Genomic DNA, 26,648 nt, shown 5'->3' on the forward strand with positions numbered 1-26,648 from the left:
GTCATGCTTTGCAATGACGTCTGACAGATCACATGCTTTTTTGGACAGCCTTGTCTGCTGGCCTACTACATAGACAGCAGTAAAACAACCAACGTAACTGCATATCGAACCCTCTAATCCAAGACATCCAGTAAGTACTTGTTTGCTCCGGCAGTCAGTAAGCCGCAAACAAGTCAACCACAGATCTTATGCGTAGTGTGACATGGAATGCTCAACGTCTACATCCTGGATATAAGAGATATTCTCCCATTTCTTGAGCGCGATAGATGGGAAAATAAAAGCCTTTATGATGATTGGCCGTTGAAGGCCAGGATATGCTCGGAAGAACAAGAAAATTATGCACGCAATGCCACGCATCAGTCGCGGTCCCGCATTCGCGCTAAGTGCGCGGGAAACCCCAGTGGGGAAACCCCAGGGTGCCGAACCGAACTTTGTGCCGCATAAACATCCAAGGCTTCGCGCATACAAGGCAGCCTTGCCTAATTTGGATCTAGTCCAACCTCGTAACTTGCTCATCGTTCCGTAATAGACTAAGCCTAAAACAAGAGGTTCTGAGGCACGCACCTGTTTTGACCCCTCCAGGTGCCGAACTCGACCACCGCCATCCTCTTTAGGATATTTGGCCCCACAAGTTGGGCACCTCTATTATGCCAACATCTCTTACTGTAACAAGTTAATTCAATCAACTAATAGATTTATCTTTATAGTTGTGATATATAGGAGTTTACTATCTAACTATAACTATACCTTATTAATTGAAATTTCTACTTGTGTAATAAAGAGTTGCAGTCCAATGATGAGAATTTGCAGGCTAGTTAAAGGTAAAGGATTATAGGCTGAAGGCGAACAATACTAGGTTTGAGGGAAGCAAAAAATCTTAAAGCAGCACTTGACTCTCTCAGTTACGACTGTTGTATGTTTTTTGCTATTTTTGCCCCCTTACTAGCAAAGTTTTGCCTATAGAAGACTAGTGTTTTCTTATAACGGAGTTCCTTCTTTGAGTGCTCTTCGGTACTAGGAAGCTGGGCTGGGTGAGCACCAGCGGATCTCGTCAATTGTATGTTAGTGCTTACCCCTTGTTTTTGCTTCTACCTTAATAGTGATCCATGTCAACCAAAGGTAATCGTGAAATAAATGATTCCATGATGAAATTTTGTTGAGTCAGTCCTATGATCGCGCCATTATGCCCTTTAGTTGCGCTTTTTCTCCTGGCATGGGAAGGAAAGTGAACCAGGACAGGACTTTAGAACAGACGATGACTGACATGCAATCTATCATTTATGTGCATACGGATACCGCAATAAATCTTCGCGCAGAAAATTCGGGTGCTCAGTTGTGCATCTTATCTGTAATCCCGATCTGTGCATGATGGAATCCTTCATCATGTCAGCCCCTTTGCGTACAAGCTATTGAGGGGAATCTGGGCTTAAATCAGGAAATCTCTGGAAGTGCATTTGTCACTGGCATTTGGGGGCTACAGTGATATTGAGGAGCAATTGTATTCATAATGCCGTACATTTTTGAGTCGTTATTTTTTCCACTCAGCTAACCACCAACATGCCTAGGTATGTGAATACGGTCCTTACAAACATTGTGAGGTACGTTGTTTGAGCTGATGATTACAGTGTATGTGTATAGGTTTACACCCTGTGTTGCATCAGCCCAACCCTGTCCACCACCCTGCCTTCACCAGAGGTACTAGTGCTATTTACTAGTGGAGGTATCAGGGAGTTTGCTCTCAATAAAAGCCAGAGCCTGGTTTCCATATTCTGCTCCGTAGCCCTGATGGGTTGCTGCGTCACTACCATTGCAGCAATATGGATCTGCAGCATCGCAGTACGACTGTATCAGACTAGCTGAAGGGCAGCTGAAGCCCGCTGGCCGTTCGTCAAACTAGAAGTTGAATCTGTTTGTCAGATTTCCATAAGATCAGACTAAATGGAATGACTTCTTACGCCACCGGCAGTACAGGTGCCAACCTCATATGGCAGGCCCGCTCTGAACATTGGGTCACCCATGAAAATCGCCGCTTTCACCATGGACACAGCAGACGCCGACAGTTGAACAGCAGTGTTGGTATACCCCTGATTGGGATCTCCTCCGCCACACAGAGCAACATCCATGATCTCTGCACCCTGGGAATACCCTACCAGGATGATGTCGCTATCTGGACACTCTGAATTGAAGGAATTCACGGCAGATGCGACGGCTGCGATGCCTTGAGCAACAGAGTCCGAATAGCTTATACTCCCGCATGAAGACTGGCCACCGCATGCAGGGTACACGATGGCTTCCGCGGTAGAGCCTGGATAGGTATTCAGGACGTCATCCACGACTGTGATGGACGAACCGTATCCAGCAGAAACGGTTGTTTCTCGAGCACCAAAAACATGGATGTTAGGGCAGCTCGCGCGTTTTTGAACTGGGATGGAAAGAGCACCACCCATAAAGATAGATATTGCTAGGACTTGAGAAAGCATGGTGGTCGATGGATGAAGAGAAATCCGAATAGAAGAATTTATTTTTCTTTGATCGAAGAAGAAATTATCTTGTGGAAACAGTAGGTAAGCACATTTATATATGAGACATGTTGCTTCTTACCCGGATAAAATCCAGACAGATGAAAAAGTTCCAATAGGTAGACTCGACGAGTGAAATCACATTGCTCAAGTTCCTCCTTTTGTCCGATTACTGTCTACATCACAAATTTGAAGTCCGCCTGAAACGGATTTACCCGCATTGTAACAGAGCTAGCTCTTCTCTGTCTCGTCCTGAATATGAATAATATTAGACGTTGACGAACGACTTTTTTCATGCCGGTAGAAGAATGTGGATTTTACTTTAGGCTAAATAAGGTGATCTACCCCAGGTAAATGACTTAAGACTCTAGGCTATCTAAGGGTCATGAGGCTGACGAACCGGTCCGACATTCCGCACGGAAATAGTTCCTATGCGCATACTACCTTCTGTGACCTTGTGGATGAACGATTCAACAAAATAAAAACTAAAGCTAAATTTAAGAATATTGTCTGCAAGCCTATCAAATTAAAGTAATAAGATATGCGACTAAGGAGGCCATATGCCGGTGCACACTACGTGTACGTCATGGCTTCAAAAACCAATTTCAATTCAAATTATAGAAACTTGCTCCTAATTTCAAGTTTGACATGACACAAAATAAATGCCATAGGCTTCTCGTAGCAGTCCAGTACAGAATTTATTCAGGATCTACCATCCTAATATCGATTCCATGGTAGATGGAGAAACTGCTCTAATAGTAGCAAGCTGCTGTCTACCTAGGCAACATTTCTTGTCCTTGTGAAGAACGACAATACTAAAATTCAAAATTAGTCTGATATAAGCCAACCGTTTTCTCTTACATTATCAGGATTTAGAACACCCATTTTATAGGGGCCTGTTGATTACCGATAGAGATAGACAATCTCACCGACGTCTACCTGAATGAAACGAAAAAGGTTCAGCACCAGTGGGTATGAGATCTTAGGTCTAGTATTAGAACCCTTACCCTTCTGATTACGCATGTTCCTCGCGATCTTTCAAATGCTTGAGTTCTATCGATATTTGCTGTCTGGTGGTCACGTGGTTATCTCTAACCCTAAATCACCGTCAATGAACTGGAGACGGGAGAATTAAATACAAGGTTTCCATTACTTCTGAGAAGGTTGTTTATATTTATTGTATATTTAAATTTACTTTTACTTATATTTTGCACTCCATTTTGGTGGGAATCAGCTCTGCATGGTCTTCGCATACTATTAGGTAGAATTCAACACATAGAGTTTAGGAAATCGACCTGATGGGATTTCGATTTCTTGAGAAGAAGAAAATTTTCAGTATGAATTTGCAGCAGCAGAGTATTGATTTTGCTCATTCTAGTATAGTAAACGCTTTGTCAGTGAACAGGGCCCAACACTAGTACAAAGTCATATAAAGATACAAATGTAAACCCATCAAAACTAAAGTCACAGCAAACCCGACTTCGCAAACGTAATATCCACCAGAACTGTGAGCCACTGTAGTTCCTAGTCAAAATTCACTAATTATGTTGTCTAATGGTACCTTACTGTTTATTTAAATGGCCTTCGAACAGTTCTTTTCTGACAAGTGTGTTACCAATCCTTAGTACGTTGGTTGTTGGCCCTTCGTAATTTAAGATGACTTAATGGGATCACTCGAAACCAATTCAAGCAATCATATGGGTCGGTTAATGATAAGCCCTCATTTCGGCCTTTTAACATATATCCTCTACCTCAGCCCTGCGCACTTAAAGACGGCCCAATTTAGGAACTAATCGTGATTAGCCGGTTGTTCGTATCCTGTCACTTGCGTATACGACTGAGCCAATGATTGTCGGGTGGGTAATAAGTGGGTAGTAAGGCATCTCTATTTTCCTTCGCGAAAAGACATTATACAATCATTTTTAGGCGTAAATCAGATGACTGATCTCCATCGCAGTATTCCTCCTGTAACTTTACAGGTATTGGTAATTCCATGACATACGTACCGTCATTCACGGAGTTTGCGAGTCATACATACCATGACATGTAATTCATAAATCAAAGAAAAGAAAAACCCTAGCATACCCTCCAGAAACGAGGTCTGGTCATGTCAAAAGATTACAAATTGTCCGAGTGCATTGATCCTTGTCGACCGCTCTAGCCAATGTTGTGGTCTAACAACAGTCTGAAGTGTTGCAAGTCGTGGTTCGATTGTGATGGAAAAGACGTAAAAAAAAATCATCAAATTCAAGATGGTTTGCTATTTTGCTGTTGTGATGAGCAGTTGCCTGCATGCTAGTAAAGCTGCTACCTCCTTCATTTCTCCGGTAGTGACTGGGCTATCCTCCGGGCTCAGTTGTCTCTCAATGCATCTATTTCACGGAATACCTCAAGCGCACCTAGGCCATAGAAGTGCACAGACTACGGTATCATGTCACTTTTCTCGACGTATCTGTTGACGTGCATCACTAGCACAGTGTACCAAGGTAAAGTCTAGATTGGGCAGAGTGCGTGGCTATCCCTAGGTACACTAAAATGTGTACGCTGGAGGAATAATAAGACAAGAATATTGATAAGCTCTAGTAAACGTAAGTAAATTATATCAAATTAAGTTATTACTCTTAAATACTCTTTTTCTTTCTTAGTCCATAGAAATAGCAAAAACCGCCGATACATGCAAAGCACGAAAGTATCAACTGCCCTAATATACGCCGATGAAAACGTCACCGCTGGAGAGTGGAAACGTGAAATACGGTGAGACACGAGCAATACTAAACTCAATCTAATGTGCTGTATTTCACGTATGGTAATGATCCCTCGGTTACGCGTGATACCAGTGCATTGCCATACGATGAACCCTAATTCAGCTTCCTCCAAATTTCAAACAATCCGACAGGGGTTTACGCTCAGCCCTGTCATTTATTACACAAGTTATCCTTCTCATGGATCCGAACGGATCCGAGCTGCGGCTTTGTTCGTGCCTGACGTGTATTGATGTTTCTCAATCTTCCCCTTCAACAGCAATCTCCTCTGATAGGGAGGTATCATTCGAAAGAATTAACTGCCTCAACAGACCCTACAAATTTACTTGCTGCGATATTTTACTCCGTTTCAGTATGGGTTCTCGCATCAATACAATCTTGATGATTGGGGGCACTTCTGGGATTGGAGAAGCATTCGCTCGGCGCTTCCATAACGATGGCAAAAAGGTGATTATCACTGGTCGCCGAAACGAACGTCTGTCATTACTACAAAGCGAACTCTCAGGAGTGGGAACTCGGCAGGTGAGAATGAATTTTAACAGCAATCAACGAAGTATAAGTGCTGACCGTCCTTCAGTGGGATTTGTCTGATGTCGCAGGGCTACAGCAGCATGTCGCAGAGATTATCGCAGAGTACCCCGCCTTAGATACGATCTTCATTAACGCTGGTATACAGAGGTCATTCTCTTTGTTAGACCCGAAGACAACAAGTTCTGAAAGTATTTCTTCTGAAATCAACGTGAACCTGACCATTCCGGCACTCCTGATGCACCTGTTTGTCCCGCATTTGATAAAGATTGCATCTGCTGGGAGTCCTGCCAACTTGTTGGTCACTAGCTCAACTCTCGCCTACTTCCCCTTTCCGTTCTACCCAGCTTATTGTGCCTCCAAGGCTGGTGTTCACGGTTTATGCGTTACACTCCGAGAGCAATTAGGGTTTGCACCAGACAATATCCGAAAGAACCTAAATCTCGTTGAAGTTGTACCGCCTTATACAGACACGGAGCTGGATTCAGAGCATCGCAGTGCTGTGGTAGCAATGCAAGGAGAAAATGCCCTGGCGCCTATGCCGCTTGCTGAATATATCGACAAAGCTTACACCAGCCTCAATGAGTTAGATCAGGAGGGGCAGATGAAGAAAGAGGTCGGGGTAGGTTTCGCTCAGACGGCAGTCGAAATGTGGAGGGGAAGCTTTGGCGCATCACTTGAGAGCATGGGAATTCGATGCTAACAGCGGTTCATACATGGTTTCTTGATATTCTTATGTACTTGGAACTTTTGCTCCTTTAATGCAAGAAGAGAAAAGAAGAACACAATGTTCTTGTAACTCAATAGTCTTACTATACATTTGGAGACGTAGATAACGACTTGCATTCACTAAATGAAACAGTTCTTCCCAGTTTCATACTGTCTCCTGTCGCGCTGCACTATTCTTTGTCCCCATCTAACAGTGGGATGAAGTCGTTGCTTGGACATTGACATCTTCATTTGCAGTATGCTGCCTTCCGTTCCTTGTGGCTTTCGAAGATGAAAGCTTTGAAGTCAAGGCCCACAAGCGCGTCAACACTTTTTACACTACAGGTCGAATGAGGCAAAGAGAGCGAGACTATGAGGACGGCTCCCCCGGCGCTTTATCATCTTTAGAGAGTCAGCTGCTTCTCACGGTCAATCGCACAGGGTCTGGCAGTACCTATCTCAAGCTTCGAGAGGTACTGTGGCCTCTGTTCACTAGCTAGCAATCTAATCGCAGTGACAAAGATTGCATCATACATCTTGGAGCTGAAAAATCATCGATCTCTTTGATGATGGTAAGCTTATAACTGATCTGACACAGCACAGCGCTAGCAGGGGATATCAGCGCTTGGAATACCGAGACAAGACTATGCTTACCAACGAATACAGTAACTGGTATGCTATTGTTCGAGTTACTAGCGTGTATGTATTGGAACTTCGTACCAGTTGTGTGACAGGTCACATGACGTAATGTAATTTAGCCTTTCTTTGTTTGCTTTTCAATCGGTCTTGTTCCTACTTCGAACACTGCAACTATTCTGTGTCGAAAATGGCGGTGCTGGAACACATAGCCTCACTAAGGGAGTCACTCTCATCCGACAGCGAGATCTTAGTAGACCCCGTCAGCCCGGACTTCCAAGAACGTCTGCAGAGATGGACTGACATCAACCGGCAAGAGCCAACAGCGATCATCCTTCCAAGCACGGAAGGCGAGTGTCTCAAAGTTGTGAGTGCTGAAACAACAGAGTAAAAATGTCCACAGATTGTGAGGCTTATCCACCAAACTAGGTGCAATGGGCTTTGAGGAGCTCTATTCCGTTCGTAGCAAGAAGCGGCGGCCACAGCGAGTGGTCGACTATCGGCAAAAATGGCGTGATAATCGACCTTGGTCAGTACAAGAGCGTCGAGGTAGATGAGGCGAATCGGACGGCTATTGTTAAGGGCAGCATACTTAGCAAGGAGGTTGCTGTTGCGCTAGCAGATGTTGGCCTGTTCACAGGTGAGTTGAATTATACAAAATTGCAGGTGATGCTTGATTTAATTTTCAATGTCGAATTTAGCCCTGGGAAACGGCAATACTGTGGGCGCAATCCCTTATTTTCTCAACGGCGGAGCTTCTATAACGACGTCCATTACCGGCTTTGGCGCGGATCAAATCCTTGCTGCACGACTCATCACCGCCTCGGGTAAACTCATCGAGGTCAACAAAACGCAGAATGCCGACCTCCTCTGGGCCATTAGAGGTGCTGGTCAGTTCTTTGGTCTTGTGACAGAGCTGACAGTCAAGGCATACCCAATCTCCGCGCTTGGTAATGACAGAGGGGTCATTTGGTCGGGAAGCTTCGTATTCGCCTTGGACAGAGCAGGCGAAGTGGCAGCGGTGATGAAAGACTTAATGGACAATGGCCACCATGCAACAGCTGGCCTCTTGATGGTCATGGCACCTCCACCGACACGCCAACCGTCACTTATTGTGGCCGCGCGATACACGGGAGATCCTCGAGAAGCTGCTGCTGCTTACCAGCCTTTGTATGACCTAAAGCCCATTGCGACGCCTGGTGGCGAAGTACCTATTCAGAACGCCAGTGATGCTCGCAGCGCACTTGGAGCCAAGGGAGATTTCAAACGATTTGGTGTGGTAGGACTTCATCGCTTCGAACCGGAAGCTTTTCTGAAGACAGTCGACGTTTGGAAGGAGATGGTTGCACAGTGTCCAGACGCCATAAATACGGCGTTCAATTTTCAGTGGGATGCAAGGCCACCCAGAAAATCAGAACTAGGCTCTGCTCATTCTCTACAGGACGTTCGGTACTGGCAGTATGTTTAGACCATATTCGCCTCATTTATATCCACTGCTGACCACAAATTCATCATAGGAACAATCTCATTTGGCATACAGAAGTAAAAAGCCGAGCTGCTGTTGACGGTTTCAATGAGAGATGCATTGCCATCATGCGAGGCCCGAACATCGCAGACTATGTGGATTTCGCCAATGGTACACGCGACGGTCCAATCGAACGGCGTTTCCGCGGCAGAGAGAGGCTCGACAAACTGAGGCAATTGAAGAGGACATGGGATGAATTCGGGGTCTTTACTCGACAATTCTTGGATGAGTGAGAGTGTTCTCTTGTCTTGTGATCGTTCATGTTGTATTTTTCATCAATTCAAAAGCTGTGGTGGAAGGGAAGAAGAAAAATCTGAAATAGCAAATTCTATTTAGGTAGCCGTTCAAGTAGTCTTAGCCATTCTCAGCTCATTTTGTTGGTTAGGTTGTAAGTATAAGAATACCTTAACACTTGCCTAATTAGGCAAGTCCCGTGACTTCCAAGCAGCTGCTTCTATCTCTGTTCTGCGGCTACTCACTTCCACTTTTTTTCTTCCCCTTTCACTCCCCACTCTTCCCAGGCGTCGCATTGCTGCAGTATCGGCCTATTCACTAGCGGCATTGAACCAAACCCGATTGGACAACAACAAAACATGACTTTCTCCCCCGGGCGTGTCGCGCTCTCCGTTGTTGCCCTTTCTACGGCTACTGGGGGTTTCATCTTCGACTGGAATCATACTCACGTCTTCAACGAGCGCTGGCCACCACATGCCAAGTTCCACGATGGCCAAACCATGTCTACCGGGTTTTTGTTGGGTTTATCGGCGCTGTATTATCTCTTTCGGACGTGCAATTCGCCAGCCATGAAACGCGATTCACTCCGGACAGCGACTTGGTTGTTAAGCCTGAACTGGATAGCGCAACTAAGCGCCGCATTATACCCAGGCTCCCTGCCGGTCGATCCCGAGTTTGGTGGCGGCTTCCCACAGGCTTACATTTGCGCCTTTCTCTTTCTTTTAATTGCATCGGGGTTCAGCTTCGAGCACCGGAGGCTTCGCTTTGAGGAAAAGCGAGACTAGGAGTGCCTAGGGTTATGCAGGTACAAAGTCTTCGAAACTACGCGGCACACCTCCATCCTAACCGAACTGCATTGAGTGAATGCATGTTTCTTGACTCCTCGATACTGGGCGGTCCCCGCGGCATAAAACGATGCTTCTCATCGGAAATTTAATAGCCCACAGTCTCTCTCTTTGTATGCATTCAATTGTTCGTCATGACCGTAATACCGGTTGCATGTATTACCTAGAGTTTATTTCAGTTCACGTGCGTTACCCGCTCCCAACTCCAATCCTATCCATGCCACAGAGTTATATATAGAAAATACAATGCGTTGCTTTTCCCATGTGCCCTCCTCCTTGGCCACAAATTGGATGAATCCATGAACTGAGGAGACTCGGCATTTACTATCATTTCCGCCGCAGCTTCACTTGTGGCTGACCTACCTACCTACGAAAGATCCCTGTGGAGGAGCCTTGACCGACGAGATATCGTTTGCATTAAAGATTTCGTTCAGATGGATATATATAGTTATATGTTTGCGCTGAGTTTTCGAGGTGTTAGTTAGAGTTCTCTAAGACCGTGCGATTGTCAGACTGTCTTCCTGGCATTACAACTTACAATGATGTTGCAAGCATCTTGGGTTTGGTACCTCACACCATGCGTGCGCACAGCAGCGCTTTCTGACAGCCCGTTTAGTCCTCCAGACCCAGTCTTTGGAATAGCAGGCCAAGACGCAAGCTATGACTGTGTCGTTGTGGGTGGCGGCACAGCTGGTTTAACGGTAGCTGCACGGCTAGCAGAGAGTGACTCGTACAGCGTTGCCGTCGTTGAGACTGGGGTCTTCTATGAGGAAGCAGATGGAACCTTGAGCGTTATCCCATCAGATGACGTCTGGTATGCTAGGTCTAACCCAACAGACTCCAATCCCGAGATTGATTGGGGCTTCGTAACGACTCCGCACAACTAGTAGGTACGGTATGTGGGGAAACAATGGTCTAGATGCTTTAGGGGTGTGATAGGCAAGAACTGTCAAAGGTACAGTGTTAGAGAGTACATATGTATAAAAGAAATACGTACGTATGAATAACCCGACGCTAGTGAAGTAGGAAAGAGAAGAACCCCCGATAATTGTCTTTTCTGAGTCATCTCAGACTTGTACTTGAAGGCGTATACAGTCCGTACAGATAGCATCATTGTTCTGGCGTGAGCATTGCCAGCCTCCGAGCCACTTCGGGCATCCCAGCACTTCGCCAGACCTGATATGGCCAGTAGTCACTACGCTCGTGTTCGAACATCAGCTGAGGAACGTTCTGTCTCCACTCGTCTGTGACTTCATTGCCATCCGCCATGAAGAAAAGCACACCGGGTGCAATAAGGAAATCCGGCCGGTCAACAATAACGAAAAAGGTCTAGTAAGGCTCCCTATCCTTCAAGGCGGTTTCTGGGAAGTCCTCCTGGCGATGCTGCGGGAAGATCCGTGTTTAACTTTCGTGCTTATAAGCGCCCACAGCCATATCCGGTCGGACATTCATAATATCGCGCTGTGATGCCAGGATAGCACTCAGGGATTGAGAAGATGCTAAATAAAATTCAAAGCTGAATGTCTTTCCACGAGGAAGGTTTTCGATGATGGCCGTAGTTAAGGCCTGCGCAATGGATGGGAGCTACGAGCTGGTATAAGCAAAAGAAACGTATATAACATACTGCAGATCTTGCTCTATATTTTCCAGTTTAGATGTAATTAGAATAGTTCCCTCAGTGGGTGATTGCACGGAGAAATCGTCACGAGGGTATGAATTGGCCTTTAACTGCCATGACTCGATTATCTCTGGCGCTGATAGTTAATTTAAAGAATCTAGATCTCCTTCATCGTCATCGAGGCCGTAATCAAAGTCTCCGTCATCATTAATATAACTCCGTCTGAGTACGTGATATAGCTCTTTCAATGAGTGATACATTTGCCGACACTTTTCTACCCTGATTTCCTCCCTTTCAGGACAGATATCCGACTCTTCAACCATTGAAGGGTTGTAGCCTGTGGGTAGCACCCACAGACACCGTGAGTGCATATCCACTTTTGCCTTAAGCGGGAAACTCCTGTTAAAAGTTACCCATAATAGGCCAGTTTCATCTTCGTAGTTAGGGCCACGAAAAGCTTCACAGTGGCTGTGGGAGGTGATCACAAGAAGCAACCCCTAAGGTAGTCAGGTTGACTCGTTCGGCACTGCCTTGGCAATTCTAGGGAAGAATCCCTCGCCCAGAGTCGTGGTCCTTCGGTGGGAAATCTCTCGTCTTTAATGCTTCACACAGGCGAATACATCTGGCTGGGGGCTATAGATTTCAAACGACATGAAAGGCCAGGAATCAATCTCTCGACTAAGATACTCACAAAGGCTGATATGGTCAGAATCGAGGAGCAGGGTGCTGTAGACCTGCAGGGCAAATTCCGGATGCGCTGCGAAGTCCACCCCGGCCTCTCTGATTTCCTCTGTGTTCATCAACTTGTGTACCATCAGAAGAGCAGGCTGGTTTGCGTGGTCCCGGTACGGTTGCGCCACCCATCGCCTTTTCGGAAGGACCTTCGGTAGGTTACTTCTCGCCATCTCCAATGGTGTTCCTTGCTGTTACTTCTATGTGGTGATTGTGGTGGAAACTAAGAGAGTGACAGGTCGAGTGAGGGGCTGGGGTGGGGTAGATTTGGCTATCTTAAAGCAGTTTATTTGTCGACGAATGCTTTCACAAATTAGTAGCATCACCTCCAAACAACAGACTCGATTCTGATTCGTTACATAGTTCAAAATTACCGCTTTAGGTTTAGGGAAGATAGTATATAACTATGAATCTTGATCTAGATTAGCATACTATATCCTACTTTAAGTTACTACTACTAGTTTATTAGTTATAAGCTATCCTTCACTTATTAATCTCGACCTAATCAAACCCTCCAAAAAGGTACGGAGCATATAATTAAAACAAATCAGGCTGGCCGCCGAAACGGGAAATGGGATGGAATTTTCTCCTGTTTAGGAAACATTTCCTTATTCGGGAGATAATGCTGCTTTTAGATAACGACATCCCGTTACGGCCCAGTCAATCCAACTGCCCTTTCATCCTCGTTTGTATCTACAGTGGCGGAGATACAACAAGCGGTTACCGTATAAGACGGACATCATTCAAATTGGTTCAACTTGGGACATCACCTTGATTTCATCAATTAACATATGAGATATACATTCATCCGTTTGCCTACAGTTGCCTGATATAAGGCTTGCGTTTCGACTATGGAGCAAGAACAAAGATGTTCTCGGCGGCAGCTCGAACTCTAGCTGCCAATTGCTTTCGCAAATGCAAATCTCCGTCAATGGGGCTGAGGTCGATAACAGGGATCTCGTCATCGGTTGGAATTCGAGGTGGTGCCATGGATACTTGCCGATACTCTGGCCCAGCGAGAGTTCGAAACTCATCTGGCATGTATGATTTCGTCTCAAGGCACTCGTGCATTTCTTTCGATTAAAACGGCAACCATAGAGTTGTATAGTGAAAAGCACCATATTACCTATTTATAACCTTCGGCTCGGTAGGCGAAGGCCGGTCACCTCGCAGCCGATGGTGACCATCAGGCGAGGGGCAGCGCTGGACAGTCTAGTTTATCGGGGGTTCGCCACATGTACGACCCTTGACTGAGCTGATAAGCGTGCAGATGCGAAGAGTATAGTCCGAATGACTGATCATCATTCCTGTATACGGTTCAAAACATCAATATAAAATAGAAAGCCAAATGTCATCAACCATGCACACCCGGAACCATTCTCGTCAGCTTACAGCTAGTTAATCTTACTCGCCTTATGGTGAAAAGTGTAGATCAGGCTAGAAACCTTCGTGCCGTCGAAGTAATCGACAATGATTCAATTCCGACCAACCCGTGCAAAGGTTCGAACATGGACCCAGCTCACGTATATCTCCTTCTGGTTCTCTGACACTGCAAATGTCTACAAACTCTATGTTGCTTCAACGGGTATAACTGTTGACCTCAGTATGTGGTAAGCCGTCGGTTTCACACTTGCCGGGCAATTTCTTGCTAGATGCTTGATGGCGCTCAATGGTCGCGGCGGTGCGCGTTCCCTACCTTATGTCGCGTCAGTTTCGGACCGTAGGGTACTGTATGGCCAACTCTCCATCGAGCTGTTATGTCTATAGTGTGGAATGGTGCTAATGCCGTGCAGGGCGCGCAAAGTATATAGTAGGATTCTCCTCCCCTTCGATTCTAAGTCTCGGGCTTATTTTCTCATGAATGATGAATATGTTAGCGTGTTCCTCCTTGCGATATTCCCCTCGATTGTGGACATACCAGACAAGATGGACTCCGTATCTGCCCTAAGCTCCGCCCAGATGATATGCTTCTTCGTATATTAGTATGTGTCAGTAGTTTCTTATTCTTGAGCAAAGCAAACCATAGTCAAAAGGGTTATAACTGCGTTCATTTCTCTGGGAATCGCTAGTTGTGAATCTTATTTCTAATGTGGCGGACCTGCAACGATACGCCCGAAAGTCCAACGATGCGATCCTTGGACAGATCATTGGCGAACCTGTTAGTGGCCGTATTTGGCAATGTCATTGCATCTGCGAGTTCAACGATTTTTGGAGAGGTGCGCATTACTCGTCTTCACAAAGATTTTTGGGTTCCTATACTGATGTCTCTACAGCTAATGTGGAATCCATTGGATTTCCTAGACATGCTGATAGCGGGCGAGAGATACACTCCGGTGAACGGAAGTGCGTGCGCCTTTATTGCTCTCGCTTTTGCCCACGCCACCGTCTTCTCAGCCATTTTTGAGCAATCCATTTCGCCAATCTACCCTGCATTTCTCTTTGGTCATTGTACAGTATCAATACAATGAATGGGCTCCAGAGCAGGAAACGATGTTGCATCCTTACTACCCAAATATATCACCATTCGACGAGGATTTATCATTTGTGCTAGTAATTTCTCCTCTCCTGCTCTCGCTGTATACCTAAGGTACTCGTCTGAATTCAAGGGGCAGTCCTTTTCTATACATCTGTCCCTGGTACCTTCTCTCCTCCTCAGGCTCGCTCTGAAGGAATTATGACGAGCCGGCAAGGAAGACGACGAGCTCCGGAAGCAAGAACCAATTTGCAAATTCAAAGTCGCATGGGCGCAAGTTTGGTCTTTTATTATTTTCTAATTTGTCGCGATTATTATAATAATAATAATAACAAAAATAATACAGCACAAGCAGCAGCTCGACCTGAGTCACGGAATGTTGGGAGCAATAGATGCGGTGAACAACACCAGCAGCAGCAGCAGTTACGACTTCAGCTCGATTCTCGACTAGTTCCTCAGACTTAGTCCCATTTGCTCTCGGAGAATATATATGAGCCCAATCTATCTGTGCAAGATATTTCTTTGGATTTGAAAATGGAAGTTGGGGATCGATTCTCGACTGATTTTTAGTATTTGACCAAGATGCATGAAGGACTGGGGTTTGCATGGACTGACATAAGGTGTCCCTATTACACATTATACCCTCAGGCAGATATGCTCTCGATACTCATGATTTTCTAGATTCAATGGAGCTGACAACTCAAGGCTGGATTAAAAATATACTATATCTGGTAAATCCCGCAGTTCGGCAGTGAAGGTCAGTCTAAATAGCTAGTTGTCAAGCAGCGTGAACTTGGCACGGTACGTCCATAATATGATTAATGAGAATAATATACAGCGAGACTTCCATTTCCATTACACGCGTGTGAAAGGTGAGTCCTTTGAGAATTTATAGATGACTAAGGTCCAAGATCTGGGCTCGGCTATGGTAATCGTAATCGATCCAATATGATTGGTTGGCGGGTAATCACTTCCGATTCGGGACCGACACTTTTTAGCCCCCGCCGGCCTGAGGCAAAAACAGGCACACCTCGAGTCTGACTCTTTGACTCTTTTCTTCCTCCAGATTTGCTCTCCGCACCACACCAGACCAGGAAGATTACCGCAATAATTCTGGCCTAGGCGGGCATTCTGCTCTCAATCGATCGAATCAATTCAAATTGAATACTTGCCAAACCCCATACCGACTTAACTGCCCTAGGGAAAGCGTTCGCCATGGAGTCATTGCTCAATCAATCCCGAGCCATGTGCCCGTTCTTGAAGAGAACGTCGCCGGCTGCCCTGCGATCGCTGTCGATGTCCACCGGTTACAGCACCGGGCCTCGTGGCGGAACAATGTCCAATTTGCAGGTGATTGCCCGCCGCTGTCCCGTTATGAGCAAGGCTCTGGCAGTGCAGAGCTCTCGTCACCACTTCAGCACCGCCGCCGGTGGTGCTGGAGCCGGAGCCCCCGTGAACTTCAAGACTTTTGAAAAGGTCTCTCGCTGCCCAAGAAGCCTACACACTACTGCAGGAAATGGTGCCAGTGTCGAGATGGGCGGTACCTATGAGAAGAATGGCCGACTCCATCCTCACCCTCCTCCCGTGGATGCTGGCAAGACTCGGGCTCACAAGCCCGAGGTTCCCTTTGCTGGTCCTGGCTCTCACCCTCAGTCTCCTGCGGGGTTCAAGTTCGATTACGAAGCCTTTTACCAGAATGAGCTAGACAAAAAACACAAGGACAAGTCATACCGCTACTTTAACAATATCAATCGCCTGGCTAAAGAATTCCCTCGAGCTCATATGGCGGCTGCCGAGGAGAAGGTGACGGTTTGGTGCTCCAACGACTACCTTGGAATGGGACGAAACCAGGCGGTTTTGAAAAGCATGCATCAAACTCTCGATCGCTACGGAGCAGGTGCCGGAGGCACACGTAACATTTCCGGCCACAATCAGCACGCCGTTCAGCTGGAGAAGACATTGTCGAAATTGCACCACAAGGAAGCAGCCTTGGTATTCACTTCATGCTATGTTGCTAACGATGCAACTCTTGCAACACTGGGGAGCAAGCTGCCAGACTGTGTGATTCTTTCCGACAGTCTGAACCACGCTTCGATGATTCAGGGTATCAGACATTCTGGCGCTAGGAAAATGGTCTTCAAGCACAATGATATGGTCGATTTGGAGACAAAGCTGGCATCGCTGCCGGCACATGTGCCCAAAATCATCGCATTTGAGTCAGTTTACAGTATGTGTGGATCCATTGCACCTATCGAGAAGATATGTGACCTGGCGGATAAATACGGCGCCATTACATTTTTGGACGAAGTGCATGCTGTTGGCATGTATGGTCCTCATGGAGCAGGTGTAGCAGAACACCTGGATTACGATATTTATGCATCTCAAGACAGTGCCAACCCGCTCAGCACTAGAGGCACTATCATGGACCGAATTGATATTATCACCGGCACCCTTGGCAAGGCTTATGGCTGCGTTGGTGGCTATATCGCCGGTTCGTCTAAGCTAGTAGACACCATTCGGTCCCTAGCACCGGGCTTCATCTTCACGACCTCACTGCCGCCTGCCGTCATGGCAGGTGCTAATGCGGCAATTGAGTACCAGGCTGTCCACCGCCGAGATCGTGTCCTTCAGCAGCTACACACCATGGCGGTGAAGGAAGCTTTCAAGGAGATAGACATTCCGGTCATCCCTAACCCGTCCCATATTGTTCCTCTACTTGTGGGTGATGCGGAGCTTGCCAAGCAGGCTTCTGACATGTTACTCGAAGACCACGGCATCTATGTTCAAGCCATCAACTATCCAACTGTCCCGCGTGGCGAGGAGCGTCTTCGCATCACCCCGACCCCCGGACATACCAAGCAATACCGCGACGAACTTGTACAGGCGGTGAACACTGTCTGGGACCAACTGGGCCTCAAACGCACCAATGAGTGGAAGGCACAGGGAGGATTCGTCGGGGTTGGAGTTGAAGGCATCGAGGCCAAAAACAAGCCTATTTGGGAAGATGCGCAGCTTGAACTGAAAACGAATGAGAGCATCGAAGATGCAGTTACACGAGAATTCCAGAATCAGGCACGCGAAGAAGAGCAGCAGTTAGTTACCAACGCTGTTCGTTCTATGCAGACTGGTGGTACTACTAGTTTTGCCGCGACTCGCACCTTCGGAACTGCGCCCATTGGAGTCGCTGCCTAGAAAGTATATGGCTGTACTCGTCTTCTTTGCTTGGTCGTCCCCACTTGACCAGTCAGTCGGTATACGATGGAGGTTTGATGCTACTTTGAGAGCATGCAACTTGGTCAGTATTCATTCTTTGAATCAATCCAGAGACGCGTATAGAGCCCGATTTTATCATGGATGCTTTTTTTGTTTTGATTTCTACATTCGATTCTTGTCAAGATAGCACGCCATTTCCTGACTAGGGAGAAAGGGACCTGTCTATTCATTCATCTTAGGTTCTGTATATAGTTCAAGGGCTTATTATCTGTCTTGTCGTTACTATATATTGTACACATCGTCAGGGCCCATGTAGGACTGTCAATTGAAGTGTATGTCCGTATAAATATATTCTAGTCTATAAGCTAGGCAAACCTGATCACATGCAGATAGCAGCTGTAGTGTACTACTAAATTTCTAAGTGTCTGCATGACTCTGCCACGTATGGCATAAGCATGACAGACTAGAAGAGTGATAACAATGATTCATGGATACAAATATAAATGTAAATATACAGATAATTACTGGTTTCAGCAGCCCTAAAACAAAGACGTCATGTGTCACGTGACGCCTCAGCCACAGTACCGAGCAAGCTGCCGTCATCGAACGCAAACGTTCCCGTCTTTTCCCCCCCCGAATTCCACTTCCCACACAGCTGAACTCGAAGCTTGCACCACACTTTGCCAGCGAAAATATATCACCAGATAGATATACACGTTTTTCGTCCCTCTCAGACACCCCTCCTGCCCCCACTCTCTTCCATCTTCAGATTCATCTTGTCTTATTATTTGAGTTTTTACCTAAATCTCGATCGATATGGCCACCTTTCAGGATCGTGTGCAGCATCAAATTGCGCAGCTTGACAAGGAGGTAAGCATCATTATCATCATCATCGTCATCGTTATCATATTATCCTTCCTTCTCTCCTTATTTCCTTTCTTTCTTTGATTACGCGGATTATCAAACGATCAGGGTATACTGACACGAGTCTCTACTTTTTTCAAAGCTGTCCAAATACCCCATCCTCAACAACCTCGAGCGCCAAACCTCCGTGCCAAAGGTGTACGCCATCCTCGGCGTGGTGGGCATCTACTTCTTCCTCGTGTTCTTCAACATTGCCGGCGAGTTTCTGGTCAATTTTGCCGGATTTTTGATCCCCGGCTATTATTCGCTTCATGCTTTGTTTACCGAGGGTACGGCCGACGATACTCAGGTAGGCTCCCTTTTTATTTCTTCTTTAAACTGAGAATATGGCTAATTGATTTTATTTTTTTTTCTTCTAGTGGTTGACCGTGAGTTTTCTTCCAGCTTTGAAATTGTGAAACGACGAACTGAAATTGACTTCTGCAGTACTGGGTTGTATATGCTTTCCTCACTGTCATTGAGAGCGCCATCAGCGCCGCATACTGGTTCCGTGAGTAAATTCATGCATTTATGAATTGACAACAGCACTAATTCTGTATAGCATTTTACTACATCTTCAAGTTCGGCCTTGTCCTGTGGATGGCCCTCCCTCAGTTCAAGTAAGTATTTCAGACTGATTATTTGGAAATATTATGTGCAAAGTCAACTGACAATCACAGCGGCGCTCAACTTGTTTTCCATTCCTTCATCCAGCCAGTGTTCGCCCGTTTCTTCACCGGCGGCTCGACCTCTGCGAACTTGAAGGCCCAGGCCGAAGCTGCCAGCAAGTCGCAGTAAACTGCATGTCATGCAACTAGTATTTCGGGACGTGGCAGAAATCTAGACAACAGGTTTTCTTGAAATGGTCCAGTAGTTACCATGTTCAGCCAATGGATTTACCCGTTGTTCTCGTTACTTGTTAATATGGAGTCCTACTTGGGCTCCCCGTGTCTGACTCGGTGAACGCTATTTTTGAGTAATGGTGAAACAATTTTCGTTTTGAATAGAGACCTGATTTTCTTGTCACTCAGGAAAATCCCAGATATTCTTGTTCCAATTTTCATCTTGTCTTTTGTCCAGTTGTTTCTTTTTGTCTTGAGCGTGTTCAATCATGTATGTGATCTCAAGTGCAGCCAGTTGTATGGATTTATTTCCCAGCGATAATGCTTTGGGTGCTTGCGACAATGACAATGGCAATGATATTCTCTTTGATGCTCGACTCGTATCATATTTCGTACTTCTGAATCGGGGATCGTCTGGTCACGTTTTAACTTTTTTTGTAAGCCTCATGTGGCTTGTTCTTTTCACCGCGGTTCGCACGAGTTGTATCAGACACTCAATACAAGCTGATACGATTGCCCCAACTATCCGTCCGAGGATTGAGGACGATGCGGTAAGGGAAAGGATTGGAGTCGCTTGTTGTGATGGGCGGAATATGGTCCTTATCGCGATTGACATTGGTGAGGATTTTCAGCGCCGCCTTTTGGAGCATGTTCTCCATTGCTTTGCGCACTTTGGCTCGTTCTGCGAGAAGATAGAAAATCAGTAAAATTCAAAGAACAAAACCAGAGAGTAAGAGAGACCATACCGGATTCTGTCCGCGGCGTCGCGATTGTCACATCCAACGTCCAAATCTCCCAGCATACCTCCTCATCGCCGCCCTTGCCGGCCAAGCCGCCAAACCATAGCCCGGAAGACTTGCGCCGTTTCTTTTCGAAGAATTCAACGGCGATCCTTCCGCGGACGCCATTTCCGGCGCTGTACGAGTTGGACGATGTGGACAGGTGCTGGCGCACCAAGGCGTTTACTCGCGAGTCGATGAGAGTCTCGAGTTCTACGTCGTTCACGGTTGGTAGCGTGAGATCGAGAATGTCCACCGAGCCCGGTCGAATGGAGGGGAAGTAACGGTGGAAAAAGATGAGGTTCAGGACGCCTTTGTTGCCACCGTCAGTATTTCCCACACCACGACTCGCAACAGAAAGTAACGATAGGGGAAAGAAAAAAGAAAGAAAAAAAGAGAAATAGAATCAAGATAAAGATTCGCACCTTTAAGCACATCCTTGACAGAGTTGGAGTCGGCAAAGATCTCGAGGAAATACTCCGGGGGACCGCCGCGGGGCTCCATGGCTGAGATTTTCGCCCTCTTTTTCTTTCCGCGCAGGCGGCCTTTCTTTTTCTTTTTCTCACCTCGGCAAAACTGCTAGCCCTCCTCAAACGAGACGGAGAAAATCGCCTTAAGACAGCCAGTTATGCCGGGGGGTTGCGGAGTGACGGCAGAGTCGTGAAAGAACCAGGTGGCGCATTATTTGGAAGGGCAGGAGGAGCTGGTGGCGAGGAATGCGCGAGGGGAATATGTAGTGCTATGCGGCCATGGCCATTATTTGTTTATAATGCAGTCAAGCCGGTATCGTTATGCCCACCATACCAAGTATTGGGCATTGGGATGGGAGTCGAGAGAGACGAAAATTTGGCGCATCGTTTCTGGAGGGGCTTTTGCTAGTTTGTTAGTGTTGGGAGCTCGACCCCTCTCTCTTCGGCCCCCGTCGGGCTTGTGCTTGTGCGTGCTTGTCCCTGTCCTTGCACGATTCAGCGTGAACGACAGCACTTGTAGGATAGAGCATTTATAATCGTTGGTTCGGCCATTAAGGGAGGCGACAGCTACGGCGTTCCTGTTCTACGTACCTCCAGGTAGGCAAATGCGACATATACGTCATGCTAGATATATCCTATGCATCATCCTGCTACATCTGCGATCTACTCTACGTCGCACTGCGTTAGTCGACGGCGACTAGAACTGGCCGACGAGGACCAAGCAATTTGTTAGATATTATAAAGATTATCGTCGGCGGTTCGACGTTTGATAAGATTCAATAAGAAGAAGAACGAATAAGAATAAGAAATCTTGGGGAGAGAATGCGGCGGTCACGGGACATGGCACTAGGCTGGATTGCCGGACGACAAGACAATCGTCAACTGGTCAAGAGTCCTGCTGGTTCTCGCTCCTCGGTCTGTTGACAATTACATTTCGTTGGAGATCAAACACCTGCCATGTCTTGAAAACTCTACCTTGATGCTCATCAGTCAAATACAATAATACCTTGATCGCGCCGCAAGCATGATCGGAGCTACCAGGCGCTGGTTTCGCCGCAATCGCAAGGGTCTCGCGATTGGAGCCGGCATTGTCGGCGTTGGGTACTTCGCAGGACAGTATGTGCTGTCCAAAATATCAGAGGCGCGCGAGCGGATGACCAGCGACAGAATTGCAAAGGAAAAGTGCGTTTGTTGTCTTCGTCTGTTTATCTTCGAACAAACCACGTGCTAACGTCATACTCTCTGGCCCAGCCTCCGTCGACGCTTCGAACAAAACCAGGCCGACTGCACCTTTACCGTGCTCGCTCTTCTTCCAACAGCCACCGAGAATATCCTCGAAGCCCTTCCAGTCGAGGAGCTGACCCAAGAACTACAAAAGAAACGCGCGGAGCGACTAGCCAGGCTCAGCGGGTCAGACGTGCTCACGTCCGAGCCCAGTTCGACCGCTCCCAGTGTCTCAGAAGAAGATGGCAGGAGCCTTTCCAGCTTCCAGGCCGATAGCTTCGTTCATGCGAGTCAATTAGCTGACTCGACGTTTTCCGATGCACAACGCCCGAGACGCAGCAAGGCACAGCTGTGGAACGATGTCAAAATATTCTGTAAGCCCAACGACCGTTTCGCTCGGCCAATACCATAAATCATACGCTAACTAAATCTCGTTTTGCTCAAGCCATAACGAGATCGTTTGTCCTAATATATACTTTGTCTCTGTTGACCCTCTTCACCCGAATTCAGCTCAACCTTCTCGGTCGACGAAATTATCTTTCTAGCGTTCTATCGCTCGCTAGCCCATCCGAGAACGACTCAAGCATCCGCCTAGAAGACAACGCCGATGACTTAGGGCAGGCTTTTGGAAATGATTTTGAGACAAATAGACGATATCTCACATTCAGCTGGTGGTTATTACATCGGGGGTGGAAGGACTTGATGGAAAGCGTTCGTGCCGGCGTGGAGGACGTGTTTGGGGCACTCAATCCTCGGGAAGACATTACACTCGACAGGCTTTCAGAATTGATCCTGGATGTTCGAAAACGCGTGGAGGGAGCCACAGAGGAAGACCGAAGGTACGCAATCCCGTCCTATTTTGCGGTGCATGGAATGACATAGGTATTGCGGTACTGACAGATGCAACTAGGGCTAAACAGTGGCTCCCATATCTACTTCCTCCAAAGGAGGAGGAAGACACAGTATTACAAGAATCAGGGGTTCTCAGCTCCGAGGCACCATCCTCATCCCAGACAACAGCCAGTCTGAGACAATTATTAGACGAAACATCCGATCTTGTCGAGTCACCCTCTTTCACCCGAATCTTGACTTCGTTAAACAATGAAGGCTTTGCAAAGCTGATTGAGCAGAAATGCGCCAACACCCTCTTCAATAAGCCCCCATCATCCGAACCAGCACCCACGACCACATTCTCTTCATCTGCTACAATAGTTCCTTCCTCTTTACCCTCATCGCCCAAGGCCAAGCTCGCAACAATCCTAGCCCTAATCACGCGCGAAGCTCATAATATCGGCAATGGCTCAAACCCACCAAATGAATACCTTACAGCCATGGAGCGAGGGGTGCAAGAGCTCGAAGCCTTTGCAGCAGTGATTTACAGTTCTAATTTTCATCTTGGACTGCTACAATCGGAGAATAATGCTACTGCTTCCTCAGAGTTTGCGGAAGAAGCCCAATCAGCACCACATATTTCGGGAGAGACCACTATAGAGAATAATGTCACAGACGCCGTTGAAACTGAGAAATCAGTAACAGCCGATGACTTTTTTCAGCCGAGTGAAGAGAAGGAAGCATCTGCAGCGGTCGATGATGACCATGCATTCGAGAAAGTCTGGGGCAAAGCCGTTGAGCGTTCTGGCTCTGGTTCTGGTCCCAGTTCTGGAGAAGAGGCATAATTTACATATGATGACATTTCCTCTTTGCAACATCTGTGGAAATCATTTACCGCTCGGTGAGGTGGATCAGGCATGTAAGTCAAAATATAGTTTACCATATAATACATATCAGAGATCAGCTCGGTTTGATGGAAATTCTGAAGGCCTGCTGCCTCAAACTGAACCATAATATAAATACAATTGAAATTAACAACGTCAGAAAGAAGTAGTTATCAATCGATAGATTTTTGACGCTAAAATCTGGAGAGATACGAACAACAACACCCTCGCTCTAAGGGGGAAATATTCATCACTCTATGCAAAGATGTACACGCAAAACAAACAACAGTTCTTTTTCCCTTCACTTCTGGCTCATTTCTCATTTCTATCGCCTACTAGGTGCACCACCCCTCGACACCTTGGGAAAATCAAGCGGCAATCGCAAACGACAAATCTTCTTCGTCGCCGCCTCAACCTTGGACTTAATACCCCATTTCGCAAACTCCGTTGCACGCGGCTTATCTGACCGGCAGCCCAATTCACGGAAATACTGCGTGATAGTCTGGTTATCCAGACGCAAGTCGTCGCGCAGATCTGACGGGTCAGTGGCCAATTCATTGGCCGCATTACCGCCAAGGGAACTCGTGCCTCCATCCTTGGTCGGGGTAGGCGGGATATGCAGTGATAGAGCACAGATAGTGGTGTGCAGCAGAGTGATATCGGATTTGTTCATGACTCCACTGGGCGCGAATTTGCGGCGGATCGCTTCCACGACGGGATCTGGGAGTTGCGCTGATGCCGATGAGCCCCCGGATAGAATGCGCTTGAGGTCAGTGCGGAGTGGGATTCGTTTGCTGCCTGAAGGATCGGATTGTTTGCCGCCGCGCTTGAGGTTTTTGGCAAGCTCCAAGAGCACGAGGATATAGCGCAGGATCTGCAGGTGCATGGTGTTGGTGGATTTGACGACGGCGTCTACACGATGCGCAACATAGCGCGATGTGCTTGTGATGGCTTCGCCGGCATCCACGGCATCCTGCCATTCCTGAACGGGGAGTTGATGGAGTGTCGAGAGACCACCAGCAACAAGTTTGTCAACTGCGTATACCTCTGACGGATGCTCGGCGGACAAGTTTGCGGTGGGGATTGGTTTGTTGGCTTGCACCTGCGCTTGTAATTCCTGTGCTTTGCTGGTAGCCATTGAGATGGCTTCTGAAGGCATGGACGACAGAATTGCAGATTCCACAGTCTTGCCGCCGCCCGCTGGCGCAAGCATGCTGTTCTCGGCCAAGGACTGCGCGGCCTTGCGAGACGCCTTTGTTCCAAAGGCCTCTGTAAGAGCACTTTTCTGTTCGCGAATTGATGTCTCGTAATCGCTGGCATCTTCTTCCGCAACGCCTGCGTTTCGTTTCTTCACGGTGCTTCGCAGAGTCATTTTTCGCACCTCGACGAATTGCCATGTCTTTGTTGCTGGGTCAACAATAGCAACGTAATGCTTTAGTTGCGAATCGGCATCGTCCGTGGCCTCTCTGCCCACGAAATCGAGTTTGGGGTGTTCGGATGATTGGAGAAGCAATTCTGTGGATGTGATGCCTTTATTGCGATCCGATGATGAAGATGACGATGACGAGACAGCATTCTGTGATTTGGAGTAAGGTTTGAAACCGTGTACTTTCTTGGGAAATTGTAAGCCAGGCGAGTTGACTATAAGATTGATTATCGTTAGTATTGCGTACTTCTGCAAACACCGCTGGCCGCTCGACCACCACTGAAGATGTAGGAAGGAATAGAAAACACTTACTTAGCACAGGAGCAAATTCATTGTCATCTTTCAGAACGCTTGCGGTCAGCGGAGGTAGGTTGTGCGCCTCGATAGCAGGCTTCTTGCTTGGACGCTCATGTCTGTCCGAGTCTCTCTTGCGCTTTTTCTCAACCTTGTCGGAAGCCATGGTTTATAGCCTTCTCATGCAATTAGAACGCCTCTTAGGATGACTGAAATTTTGCGATAAATCTTGCGAGTTCAATAGATAGACCTCGTCTTTCGTTTGCTTGAGATTGATATCTGGTTATCGAGCTGCGGACGGAAGAAAAAAAAAAATTACTATCTCCGCCGGCCGCACTTAAAGCTCGGACCACCAAAAAGAGTCGCACATACAAAATCATTTGATAAGTTATGACGATGCTCTCTATATTTACAATATTGTACTACAAATTGGAGTAAAATATTTCATCACAGCTCTGACTGTTTCCTTGTGCATTCTATCGGCAAGCTTAAGCTATCAATTGAATTGTCATGCGTTCAGAGCGAATAAAAATTCATCTTTTTTGGTTAAATAAATCGTCGAACACGACTCCATGAGGTAATTCACCTCGTACACTCGTCGTAAGACGAGCGAACAGCGGTGAAGAACAAAAGGAATTGACCAGTTCCCCATGATAAAACCCTTGAGAGGATAAGAAAAACATAAATGGCGAAAGAAAAAAAGTTTGCTTTAGTAACTCGTTTTTCATCCGTTTCCCTCATCACTACCCCTTCCAGCACCTTCCAAACACTCGGCCTATTCCCCCGTCGAGAAAGATGGAGAAGTTTCCCAGGCTTCTTCCACCTCATTTGAGGCGGGCACTTTTGCGAAACCAAAGCGCACACAACGCAACAAATCTGACCAAGATCATCGTAAACTTTTGGGCTTAGAGCTCGGCGACTGGAACAACAGAGAAACTTTGTTGAAAATTTGATAAAGCTCCAGGTAAACGACTCTTCGCCTAGCAATACAGACTAAAAGCCAATACTGCAGGCGGGCTCTTGGGCAACCCCATCGGAGGAAGGAATAATCATATGAAAATTTTCATGTCGTGTTTGATTTTTCAACGGAAGGTTTCAACATGAACAGAACTGAGATGGAGTGGTCGAGCGTTTATTTGCTAGAAAGCCGGAATTAGTCCAAACCCGAAAACCAATTGACTGCGGCATGGCAGAGAGAAGAG

At 46.8% G+C, this 26,648-nt stretch overlaps 10 protein-coding genes across 10 annotated transcripts, besides 1 other annotated feature; 7 read left to right on the top strand and 3 right to left on the bottom strand.

The window, feature by feature from the left end:
• The first annotated feature begins 905 nt into the window (after positions 1 to 905).
• Positions 906 to 1,094: a repeat region (Identified by RepeatMasker using a combination of RepBase library and repeat library created with RepeatScout).
• Positions 1,095 to 1,704: 610 nt separating this feature from the next.
• On the bottom strand, positions 1,705 to 2,480 carry UA08_02791 (Acetylxylan esterase 2; the record flags this gene model as incomplete). Its single annotated transcript, XM_020264872.1, has 2 exons — positions 1,705 to 1,893; positions 1,956 to 2,480. 2 exons carry the CDS (start codon positions 2,478 to 2,480, stop codon positions 1,705 to 1,707), a joined length of 714 nt encoding a protein of 237 aa, XP_020122697.1.
• A 3,155-nt stretch (positions 2,481 to 5,635) lies between these two features.
• Positions 5,636 to 8,911, top strand: UA08_02792 (hypothetical protein; the record flags this gene model as incomplete). Its single annotated transcript, XM_020264873.1, has 8 exons — positions 5,636 to 5,803; positions 5,859 to 6,431; positions 6,733 to 6,990; positions 7,116 to 7,216; positions 7,397 to 7,520; positions 7,583 to 7,793; positions 7,855 to 8,611; positions 8,671 to 8,911. The coding sequence occupies 8 exons, from the start codon at positions 5,636 to 5,638 to the stop codon at positions 8,909 to 8,911; spliced, it is 2,433 nt and encodes an 810-aa protein (XP_020122698.1).
• A 360-nt stretch (positions 8,912 to 9,271) lies between these two features.
• UA08_02793 (hypothetical protein) lies at positions 9,272 to 9,697 on the top strand (the record flags this gene model as incomplete). The annotated part of the gene is made up of 1 exon (XM_020264874.1): positions 9,272 to 9,697. One exon carries the CDS (start codon positions 9,272 to 9,274, stop codon positions 9,695 to 9,697), a length of 426 nt encoding a protein of 141 aa, XP_020122696.1.
• Positions 9,698 to 10,296: 599 nt separating this feature from the next.
• Positions 10,297 to 10,644, top strand: UA08_02794 (hypothetical protein; the record flags this gene model as incomplete). Its single annotated transcript, XM_020264875.1, has 1 exon — positions 10,297 to 10,644. One exon carries the CDS (start codon positions 10,297 to 10,299, stop codon positions 10,642 to 10,644), a length of 348 nt encoding a protein of 115 aa, XP_020122563.1.
• A 2,933-nt stretch (positions 10,645 to 13,577) lies between these two features.
• UA08_02795 (hypothetical protein) lies at positions 13,578 to 15,031 on the top strand (the record flags this gene model as incomplete). The annotated part of the gene is made up of 4 exons (XM_020264876.1): positions 13,578 to 13,710; positions 14,177 to 14,265; positions 14,381 to 14,560; positions 14,927 to 15,031. The coding sequence occupies 4 exons, from the start codon at positions 13,578 to 13,580 to the stop codon at positions 15,029 to 15,031; spliced, it is 507 nt and encodes a 168-aa protein (XP_020122694.1).
• A 764-nt stretch (positions 15,032 to 15,795) lies between these two features.
• UA08_02796 (5-aminolevulinate synthase, mitochondrial) lies at positions 15,796 to 17,772 on the top strand (the record flags this gene model as incomplete). Its single annotated transcript, XM_020264877.1, has 1 exon — positions 15,796 to 17,772. One exon carries the CDS (start codon positions 15,796 to 15,798, stop codon positions 17,770 to 17,772), a length of 1,977 nt encoding a protein of 658 aa, XP_020122695.1.
• Positions 17,773 to 18,609: 837 nt separating this feature from the next.
• UA08_02797 (Protein yop1) lies at positions 18,610 to 19,494 on the top strand (the record flags this gene model as incomplete). The annotated part of the gene is made up of 6 exons (XM_020264878.1): positions 18,610 to 18,663; positions 18,800 to 19,006; positions 19,077 to 19,085; positions 19,144 to 19,207; positions 19,259 to 19,316; positions 19,377 to 19,494. The coding sequence occupies 6 exons, from the start codon at positions 18,610 to 18,612 to the stop codon at positions 19,492 to 19,494; spliced, it is 510 nt and encodes a 169-aa protein (XP_020122692.1).
• Positions 19,495 to 20,032: 538 nt separating this feature from the next.
• Positions 20,033 to 20,821, bottom strand: UA08_02798 (hypothetical protein; the record flags this gene model as incomplete). The annotated part of the gene is made up of 3 exons (XM_020264879.1): positions 20,033 to 20,220; positions 20,285 to 20,629; positions 20,743 to 20,821. The coding sequence occupies 3 exons, from the start codon at positions 20,819 to 20,821 to the stop codon at positions 20,033 to 20,035; spliced, it is 612 nt and encodes a 203-aa protein (XP_020122693.1).
• Positions 20,822 to 21,811: 990 nt separating this feature from the next.
• Positions 21,812 to 23,687, top strand: UA08_02799 (hypothetical protein; the record flags this gene model as incomplete). Its single annotated transcript, XM_020264880.1, has 4 exons — positions 21,812 to 21,969; positions 22,039 to 22,385; positions 22,457 to 22,850; positions 22,922 to 23,687. The coding sequence occupies 4 exons, from the start codon at positions 21,812 to 21,814 to the stop codon at positions 23,685 to 23,687; spliced, it is 1,665 nt and encodes a 554-aa protein (XP_020122699.1).
• A 364-nt stretch (positions 23,688 to 24,051) lies between these two features.
• UA08_02800 (hypothetical protein) lies at positions 24,052 to 25,612 on the bottom strand (the record flags this gene model as incomplete). The annotated part of the gene is made up of 2 exons (XM_020264882.1): positions 24,052 to 25,367; positions 25,465 to 25,612. The coding sequence occupies 2 exons, from the start codon at positions 25,610 to 25,612 to the stop codon at positions 24,052 to 24,054; spliced, it is 1,464 nt and encodes a 487-aa protein (XP_020122700.1).
• Between the last annotated feature and the right edge of the window lie 1,036 nt (positions 25,613 to 26,648).

This window comes from Talaromyces atroroseus, assembly GCF_001907595.1.
Source record: "Talaromyces atroroseus strain IBT 11181 chromosome Unknown scaffold_2, whole genome shotgun sequence".
Lineage (NCBI taxonomy): Eukaryota > Fungi > Ascomycota > Eurotiomycetes > Eurotiales > Trichocomaceae > Talaromyces > Talaromyces atroroseus.